Source organism: Molossus molossus, unplaced genomic scaffold (genome assembly GCF_014108415.1).
Source record: "Molossus molossus isolate mMolMol1 unplaced genomic scaffold, mMolMol1.p scaffold_m16_p_21, whole genome shotgun sequence".
Lineage (NCBI taxonomy): Eukaryota > Metazoa > Chordata > Mammalia > Chiroptera > Molossidae > Molossus > Molossus molossus.
In genome coordinates, this window is record NW_023425357.1 from 13,586,593 (window position 1) to 13,596,790 (window position 10,198).

Sequence of the window (10,198 nt, forward strand, 5' to 3'; positions counted from 1 at the left end):
AAGCTGACATACATGAAACAGAATTCTCGGCCACGAACAAGAAATCTGAAGGTCGTGTCTTGCTCGCGGTGCTGACAAGGTCACGGGGGTCAGACACCGCGGCAGCCTGTACCGGCACACAGCTCCTGCTCACGCACACATGCTGGGGTGCTGGAAAGAACACGCAGGCCGGCCTTCCTCCGCTCAGCTTCCGGGCGGCGATGGAGCGAGCTGGCGCCACGATGCCATCCGAGGGCGCCGCCTGGGCTGAGTGGGAACCTCCGCCCAGTGAAGAGTCGGGAGGTCAAGGTGACCCAGAGGCTGACCACTGCGTGGGTGCTGGGGCAGGGACCAGGTTGGACATATGAGAGGCCCTTTGGGCAAGGAGATAAGTTCAGTGGGTGAGGGCCAAGGATTCACCTCCTAGTGTGGCTGGAGAGTCAGAGCCGCTTTGCCCAGAGGAAAGAGTTAGCGAGGTCCTTCCGGGCTGCGCGGCCCCGCCCCGCATTGCATGCCGGTCCTGCGAACACCAGTGAACTCCACCCCCACCCTCCCCACCCCCCCTCCCTCGAGAGCGCGCGCTCCACTTACCCGCCACTCGCCGTTTTGTGCATGCGTGCCTTCCGAGACTGCCAGGAATCGGCTTCTCCCGGGCCAATGGAGTGTGGCTTTTCTCCAGGCTGATCCAATGAGCTCGTCAGATGCTTTTGCATTGACCAATGGGGCTTCGAGTGAGCTGGGGGGGGGGCGAGGCTGGCGCGGTCTTCGGTGCTTTGCAGAGACGCGAAGAGAAGGCCAGGTTGGGTGAGAGGGGCATTCCGGACCGCACCTTCGGAACCGTTGGGTTCCTGTGGGGTTCTCTGGAAGCCAGGTGGAATTTGGGCCTTTCGAGGCAAAGGGGACGGGGGACCCAGATTCCTGCGTCCTGAGGAAAGAGAAGGCTAGAGGGGGAGAGGCCCCTGGGTTTGAGGGGGGTGAGGCCTGGGACCGGGACACCTGGGGTGACGGAGGGCGGGGCTGGGCCCGTGTCCCGCGGGAAAAGGCGACTGACCCCAAGCTCCTAGGTAGGACAGGGCTGGCTTCTCAGGATCCGGGGTTCTGCTGGAGCTCGGGGATACCTGGGCCGTGAAAGAGCATGGGTTCGAACCGGGGCGCCTGGCCCCGGGTTGCAGAGCCTCTGGCTGTTGAACGCCTGGTCGGAAGGGAATGGGTGGCTGGGTCTGAGAATTACAGCTCTGGACACGGAGGCGCCGCCAACTTACTACCTTGCTCAAACCCACAAGCTACACAGGGACCGACTGAGGTCGTCGTTTTATCCGCCGTAAGCTCTGCCTGGAAGCCCGCGTTGTCGGAACCGGGAGTCAGCCTCGTCCGCGGTGGTTGAAGTTTCCTCTTCAGTGAGGCACAGACCCTGATCAGTGCTTCCAAGCCCCTGAAAGGCGCCATGGGAACCCGTCACGCCCAGGGTTTGCTGGTCCTCTTTCTCCTCGGAGCCTCCTGGACTCGTATGTTCTGGGAAGGGGCGGGGAGCAGCTGGGTCGCAGGAGGGATTTCTGGTGGGAAAGGCGGCCTTTGGGCCCCATGGAGAAGGGCAAATGCTCATCTTTATCTCATTTCCGTTCCTCCCTGCAGTGGCGCAAAATTTGAGTTGTCACAAGGGTACATCCTTGAATATAGACGACTCTCCAAGCACTGCATTTAACTGGACCACAGAGAAAGTTGAGACTTGTGACAATGGATCATTGTGCCAGGAAAGCGCGCTGATGATTAAAGCAGGTGAAAGGAGAAGGGGCAGTTGTGTTGGGTGGGAGGAAGGGTGATGGTGTCCATGTCCATGCGGTTCCCCTCCCCCAGGCCAAGCATTAGGCCCACCACCCACCTCCTCCCCTCTTGTCTTCTAACAGGGACCAATGCAGCTATTTTGACCACTAAGGGCTGCAGTTCCGAAGGGACACAGGCAGTAACATTTGTCCAGCACTCTCCACCCCCCGGCATAATGATAGTCTCCTACAGTAGCTACTGTGAGGACTCCCTTTGCAACAACAGGGTGAACTTACCAGACCTATGGAATCCAAGCATATTGCCAGGTACCTTGGGAAGCGAGAGAAAAACTGTGTAAACCCTTGAAGAGACTGTAGGCCTACCCACCCCCCCTCAGGTTATCGTCATTTATAGTTTCAGGTGTATAGCATAGCGGTTAGACAGTTGTATACTTTACAAAATGTTCCCCCACCTGGCACCCCTTTTTTTGTTCTTAGTTGGCTTAGGCCCAAGTGGGCCATACGCAAAAGGACCTCAGACCTTTTGTTTGTCTTTCTTTTTCTAAATTGTTACCTTGGGGTCTGAACATTGCTCAGAACAGAAGGATATCAATAAAGATTGGGTTATAAATTGGGTTATGTGTTATTGCTTCCCAATTTCCACATGACCATAGCCCACTTCCCCCATTTTGCCTATCTTTTCAGCTCATTTTCTTCTCTTCCCTCTTTTATTAATTGTGTTTTAGCTGAGGCTAATATTCAAAATACTTGACAATAGAGATGATACTATCTAACCAGAATGGACACTAGTTATAAAAACCATTCCAGCCCTACCTGTGCCTACCAGCTAAATATCAACACTGCAATTTCTCACAATTCCCTTATATTCACCAAGTTGGCTCACACCTCCAGGCGTTTGTCCTTGCCGTTTCCTTTGCTACCCCCACCCAACTCCCATTTTCACACAGCTGACCTCTGTTCATCCTCTCTCTCAACTCAGATATCCATTCTGTGAAAACACCAAATTCTTTCAGGTGGTTAGGTCCTCCTCTAATTTTTTGCTCTTATACTAAGACACTGCCTACTGAGTTGTATTGAAGTTAATTACTTACATGTCTTTCTCCTTCTAGACTATGATCCTAGATGGAACTGTGTCCTTTTCATCTCTGTATTGTCATACCTAAGCACAGAGTTTGGAAGTCATGTTGGATGGGGTTCTGACAGCAAAGAAAATCAGTTGGAAAAGAGTGGGAAGGTGTCAATAATAGGCCTTGATTAGAGTGGCATCAGCAGAAAAGACTAGGGGAAGACAAGGCATCAAGGAGAGACAACTCCAGAGGCAGGACCAACTCTTAATTGTCCCTCTCTTTCCCCCTCCAGCTCCCAATACGTCAGTAACCCTCCATTGCCCAACTTGTGTGGCTTTGGGGTCCTGTTTGAATGCACCTTCTCTTCCCTGTCCCAGTGGTACAACTCGATGCTATCAAGGAAAACTTAAGGTCACTGGAGGTAAACGAACATCTGATGGTTTCAGAGGCTGGAAAATTAGACATCTGAGTGGATCCCAAAAGGATCTGACACTCAGGGGCCTAGGAATGAAGGGAGACTGGATTCTTCTCTGGTTTACTAAGACATCTGTGTGTTTCCCCATCCTTCCTTGTTCCATAGGAGACATCGACTCAACTTTGGAGGTCAAAGGTTGTACATCCACACTTGGTTGTAGGCTGATGTCTGGGATCCTCACAGTAGGACCCATGTGGGTGAAGGAAATGTGTCCACACCAATCTACCATTCAATCCAGAAACATTGAAAATGGGGCCACCACCTGGTTTCCCATTTCATTTGGGAGGTTAGAGCTACTGCTGCTGCTGCTATTGCTGTAACCACTCGTCCATTGTTCCTGAGGAGACATCTGTCCCAAGTCACAGGACACTTCTTTGGACTGGGAGCCTTCTGACTGCTGGTCATCAATGAGTTGATGAGCAGGGAAGACTTGAAGAACAGAGAGTTCTTGTGGATATATTTGACATTTCTAATAAAGTTTCTGCTATGTTTTGTGTATGCCCCAAGACTCCCAAGTGAATTTTAGTGCTGAAAAGGACTTTAAAATGTATCTCCTCCAACTCACACCTTTTGCAGAAAGGGAATCACAGATCTGGAAAGCTTTAGTGAGTTTTACACATTACATAGCTATGGGCAGAACCAAGACCAGAACTTTGATATTTTGACCTAAGTTTGGTTTTCCTTTCACTTAATAGGCTACCTTCTCTTGCTAGCTGAATAAGAGACTAGCATTGACCTCCTCTGAAGCATTCCAAGCCCAATTTTAATGCCAAAGTCAGCTGTTTGGGGTTCTAGTATTTCCCTGGGAGGTATGACAGGATGAGGAAAATCAGACTCCAAATTCTATTATAATGAGCCCCATTTTCCTACATCCTGTCTGTCCCTTGGCCACTTTACATCACTCCATCCCTTCTCTGCTGCCTCCTTAATGCTTCTTCAGTGGACAGAGAAAACAGGCAGGAGCTGGGCCTGAGGCTTTCGGGGGGGAGGGGGGGTTATTTTTTAGATTCTCGTGCTCATTATTTCTCAAGAATATATAAAATCTATTTTACTATAAAAGATTTTGAGCTCTTTGCTGCATCAACTGTGAGGATAAAGACTGTTTTCAGCAATCACACTGTCAACATTCCAGAAAATGTTGACATCATTCTGAAGGGACACAGAGGGACTTCAATCACATCAATGTAGAACTCTGTCTCCTTGGAAGGAAAACAAGAATCTCTAGGTTGCCTGGCCGATGTGGCTCAGTGGTTGAGCATCGACCCATGCACCAAGAGGTTGCTGATTCAATTCCTGGTCAGATCACATGTCCAGTTTGTGAGCCAAATCTCCATTAGGGGTCATGCAGGAGGTGGCCAGTCGATATTCTCTTTCATTGATGTTTCTATCTCTCTCTCCCTCTCCCTTCCTCTCTCTCTAAAAATCAATAAAGAAAATACTGTACCAACCTTTAAATCTCAATTAAATGCCTCCCACATCAACACCTATACCATAAAGAAAGAGGAGGGTAAAAGAATCTATGAGATGATAAAAGTTTCTACATTTCACTTGAAGTGGTAAAACATTCAAAATGGATTGTGAATAATGAAATATGAATATTAGACTCCCTTGCATAACCATTAAAAATACCACAAAAGACCAATAATTAAAAGAATAATAATCAGAATAGATTTTTTAAAAGCATGAACCAGCCCTGGCCGGTTTGGCTCAGCGGTTAGAGTGTCGGCCTGCGGTCCGGAGAGACCCGGGTTCGGTTCCGCTAAGGGCGTGTACTTCGGTTGCAGTTTGTCCCCGGCCCTGGTGGGGTCGTGCGGGTGGCAGCCACTCGATGTGTCCCTTCACATCGATGTTTCTCTCTCTCTCTCCCTTCCTCTCTCTCCCTCCCATTCTATCTGTACAAAAAATGGAAAAATACCTTTGGGTGAGGATTAAAAAATAAATAAAAATAAAAGCATGAACCAAGCTCTGGCCGGTTTGGCTCAGTGGTTAGAGCGTTGGCCTGTGGACCAAGGAGTCCCAGGTTCGATTCTAGCCAAAGGCACGTACCTCTGTTCGGTTAGTCCCCAGCCCCAGTTGGGGTTGTGGAGGTGGAACCAGTCGATGTGTCTCTCTCATTTTGATGCTTCTCTCTCTCCCACTCTGTCTGAAGATAAATATCCTTGGGTGAGGATTAAAAATAAATAAATAAATATAAAAGCATGAACCAACATGCTGTCTACAAGAAATTCATTGTAACTACAAAAATACAGGCAGTTAAAAGTAAAATGATGCATCTCCAATGTATCTGCTCCAAATGGAGCAACGGAAACCAGAAACAATCGTTTTCAAGACACTTAGCATCAAACAACAAAGGGCAGTAATTCCTGACAGATTGAAAAAGAAACAGGCAAACCCTGTGATTACACTAGTTCTCTATTTTGAGAGAGTTTCTAGGGCATGGTACAGGAAAGAGAACTCAAGCGGAGACTGGCACTGTCTGAGCTGAGGATAATCCAGATGTCAGAGTCCAAGGAAAGCAAGGCAGCTAGAGTGTGCAGGGCAGGATACCCATGAGCAGCAGAGAGAGGACTCTGAAGATCTGCAGATGGGTCCCTTGACCATGAGGCTGTGATTATCACAAATGTGTGAGGAAACTACCAGGACCGGGGTAAAAACAATCTGAAAGGACCAGAGGTCAGGCCTGGCACTCCCACAAGGCAGGGAATAATGACTGTTCTCAACAGCCAGAATGAAAGTATTCATAAGTCATGGGGCACTGAACTCCAAAAGGTCTTGCTTCAGTAGTAAGGACGATTTGCCCCAGGGAAGCCCCAACTCCATTGTTAACAAGACTGCCCTTGGTCTTGAACTCCCCCTACCCATTCTGTTCCAAATAAAGTCACTTTCTGGGAAAGAAGCTTGAAGCTGGTTTTTTGTTGGTTTTTTAAAATCCTTACCCAATGATATTTTTCCATTTATTTTCAGATAGAGTGGAAGGGAAAGGTAGAGAGAAAGAGAGAAAGAAACACCAACATGAGAGAGACACATGGATTGGTTGCCTCCCACATGACCCTGACCAGGGCTAGGGACCAAACCACAACTTAGATACATGCCCTTAACCGGAATCAAACCCATGACTCTTTGGTACGCAGGCCAACACTCTAACCACTGAGCAAACCGGCCAGGGCTGAAGCTGTTTTTATCTGTATCTCTGAGCCACAGCTTGAGAGTTGGAAGCAAGGACAGTGGAGGGCTTTTCTCAGAATGACATTCCTGCTCTACAGACAGGGCACCGGGCAGGGGTTAGACCTTGGTTTTCCTGGCTTGCTTCTCCCAGCATGGAAAATCTTTACTAACAGCAAGCTGGGGCAAATGTATTCTGAGCCTGCTATTGCTGGGTGGAGCCTGGGCCCAATGAGTGACATCTGGGTAGAGAAGAGAGTCCCTAACCTGTCAGTCACACTTGCCTGAAATTACCCTCTGAGATTGAGGTTGAGGGGATGAGTAAGCCTGGCATCCTGTCCCACCGATAGTGATGCTACTACAGTCCTTGACTGGGATATGGAAGAAGGGGAACCTGTCCTTTTGGCTCCACCCACTCATAATATTACTTTCATCACACAGAGCTGGGGTGGATGGTGGGGAGGCAGGAGTCATAGATTGGATAGCATCAATCTGCTATTCTTACTGATACTTAGCATATTTTCTTAAATAAATATTTCTCCATAATCTATTTAGAGCGACAAATTTCTTTCTTGCTTCTTTGGGAACACAAGAGATTTTTCTTTTCTTTTCTTTTTTTTTATCCTCACCCGAGGACATTTTTGCATTTATCCTCAGATAGAGTGGGAGGAAGAGAGAGAGGAAGAGGGAGAGAGAAACATCAATGTGAGAGAGACACATCAAGTGGCTGCCACCCACAGGACCCCAGCCCAGGCCGGGGACAAACTGCAACTGAGTTACAAGCCCTTAGTGGGAACTGAACCCAGGACTCTCCAGTCCACGGACCGACACTCTAACCACGGAGCCAAACCGGCCAGGGCCACAAGAGATTTTTCTGCATTCCTTAACTGGATACCCCTTATGATAACTCAGTTTTACGTTATAGTCTCAGTTACTAACCCCAACATTATAAAGGCCATGAGCAGGCACCTCTCTGGTGACTAAAAGGTCCAACAGCCACTATTACATCTCTCCCTGGGCTGCTTGGGCACCAGAATACAGGTTGGGCTCTGGACTCCAGGCCGTTTATTCCTGGCACCGGTGAATGTGTGTCTCTTCCACACCCAACTATTTACTGAACTACTTTATCTAGAATATGGTTTTTTCAACGGGCAGTAGGCCTTTTAAAAAAATGTCTGGTCCAGCTGGTGTGGCTCAGTGGTTGAGCGTCGACCCATGCACCAAGAGGTCACTGGTTCAATTCCCCATCAGAGCACATGCCCAGGTTGTGGGCCCGATCCCCAGTGTGGGGCATGCAGGAGGTGGCCAATCCATGTTCTCCCTCATCGATGTTGCTATCTCTCTCTCCCTCTCCCTTCCTCTCTCTCTAAAATCAATAAAGGGGGAAAAAATAAAGTTGTTTTAAATGTCTGAGGGCCAAGTATGCATCAGGTTCTGCACTTAGGACCAATGCCAGGATTAGAGTCCCCCAAAGATTAGAGTCCCCTTGGGAAGATGGACAGTTGGATTGCAAGTAGGGAGTGAAAGACAGGGAGAACATGACCAGAGATCCCGCTATTGGGGAGTCAGAGAATATCTCCAGAAAGAAAGAACATTTTAGTGAAGTCAGAAAAGACAAATGATCCATGGCAGGCATCAGCGCTCTGTAGCCTCGGAGACCCTCCTCACCCCGTGGCCTCCCTACACCTTTGCTATTCCATCAAGCCCCCAAAATAGACAGTTACGATGGGTGTTGACGTTTCAGGGCCTGGAGAAGGAGAGGATGTGAAGATCCCGTGTGATCTACCTGGTCAAGCAGAGCCTCTCCCATTTGAAAGATGGTTCCTTTCAGGAAAGAATAACAAAGTCACATGTGCAGAGAGAGCAGTTTATTGGCGGGCAGGAGAAACACGAAGTTACGAAGTTACGGGGAAAGGATTTCACCTCTGTCACTGAGAGCATGACCTTCGTGCTTAGGATTTCTTGATTTTCTGCCCTTTGGTTTCAAAGGTTTGACTGAATCCATGGCTGTGGGTCGAGTCACTGTACAGTAATAAAACGTGGTCTTGATATCAATGTGAATGAGTTCTATTTATTTTTCCAATCAGTCGCCTGGAGTGCACAGGTCTGTTTCCTTTCTCCCTTTCTCTCTGCTCTCCCCCAGCTCTACTCCTGCTCTCTCACATTTGCTCAAAAGACTGTGAATTGTACTCTCTCTTCCCCTCTTGCCTTCTCTCCCACTACCTTCTCTTACTACTAATCCTCCCCAATCTTCCCTTCCATGTCTGATCCTGAAAACTGTTTCTTCTTCCTTTTCTAACTCTCCTCTCTCCATTTTTTGCATCCTGCCTGTCTTTTACTCTTTCCACCTTTGCTCTCCTTTCTTTCCTCTCCAAACCTCTACTCCTCACCCGTCCTCCTGTCCCCTTTCTTCTCCTCTCACCTCTCCACCTGTCTCCTTGGTCCTCTCTGTATCACCTGATTCCATTTCTCTATCCAGCTCCATCTCTTCCCTACTCACCCCTGTCTTTTTGCATCCTCCCCAGACACTCTTACCTTGTATTGGAAGCAATACTTCCAACTTTTGTCCCTGTCATAGTTTTCAGTGACTGAGCACCACTCCCTGCTAAGAGGACTCCCATCCTTTGTGCAACTGTCATACATTTTGTCATTATAGGTAAAGGGAAAGGAACATTGGGCAAAGTCTGCAAAATAGAAGAAAGGGGTGTGAAAATTAGCGATGATAAGGTTATGTCAGTCTTAGCAAGAGAAAGGGTACATGAATGGAACACATGGGGCTAGATGAGGAGATGCCCGAGGCTTCCATCTAGGAGGCAATTATGGAAATTCCCCCTTTATCTGAGAAGCCACATGCCCCCCACATGAGGAAAAGCTGCATACTCACCATCCTTTGTACAATATTTCCACTTCCCTAAATATTCTTCATCTACAGAACACCAGTAGAATACAGAACCCTTGTTAGTGCAATCAAAATATTGCTGGCCTTCATAGGTAAATGGGACAGCACATGCTTCAACTGAAAAAGAAGCAGACATTGTTCTTCTCATCAGCTCCTTAGGGCATCATGAGCTCCGCATTAACCCTGGCAATGGTTCTATTCAAGTCAGCCCATCATGAAAATGGTCTGCCATGTACAGAGCCCTCCACTAAGCATCAGGGATGGCCAGGTCAATATGATGTGGTCCCTGCTCTTTGACAGGTTTAACATCCAGTGACATGTTATTTACCCAGAGGCACGTCTCATGGACATCGGAGCTCCAGGCAACAGATGAGCTTGCCAGATCACAAAGCAGCCTAATTTGAGACCATTATGTTTTTTTAATCCTCACTCCAGGATATGTTTTTACTGAGTTAGAGAGAAAGAGAAACATCAATGTGAGAGAAACATCCATCAGTTGCCTCCCATTCATGTCCCACTGGGGATCAAAGCTGCAACCTCGGTATGTGCCCTGACCTGGAACCAAACCCGCAACTTTTAGCTCTGTGGGACAATGCTCCAACCTACTGAGCCACCCAACCAGGGCTGGGATCATAATATTTTATACGCTGTTGATTTGTCAGGCCTGGAGATTCTGCTTTACCCGGTTCAACACCAAAAGTCTAAGTACATTTCATATCTGTGAACACAGGTCGTGTCTTGCTTCATTAATAATCTGCCTCACATCATTCAAAAGCCCAATAACAAGCCCCATTCGTGGTGTAACAAAATGAGTTTCAGTGTGCACTGACTTTGG

The 10,198-nt window shown here is 48.1% G+C and overlaps 1 protein-coding gene across 1 annotated transcript; it reads left to right on the top strand.

The window, feature by feature from the left end:
* Positions 1–1,423: 1,423 nt before the first annotated feature.
* On the top strand, positions 1,424–3,622 carry TEX101 (testis expressed 101). Its single transcript, XM_036275068.1, has 5 exons — positions 1,424–1,484; positions 1,612–1,755; positions 1,884–2,066; positions 3,120–3,248; positions 3,408–3,622. The coding sequence occupies exons 1-5, from the start codon at positions 1,424–1,426 to the stop codon at positions 3,620–3,622; spliced, it is 732 nt and encodes a 243-aa protein (XP_036130961.1).
* Positions 3,623–10,198: the final 6,576 nt, after the last annotated feature.

Bases quoted from the DNA above. Each gene is read 5' to 3' on its own strand.
- TEX101 (XM_036275068.1), top strand. From the start codon at position 1,424: ATGGGAACCCGTCACGCCCAGGGTTTGCTGGTCCTCTTTCTCCTCGGA. The intron at 1,485-1,611 runs GTATGTTCTGGG...TCCTCCCTGCAG, and splicing joins CCTCGGAGCCTCCTGGACTC to TGGCGCAAAATTTGAGTTGT. The intron at 2,067-3,119 runs GTACCTTGGGAA...TTCCCCCTCCAG, and splicing joins GAATCCAAGCATATTGCCAG to CTCCCAATACGTCAGTAACC.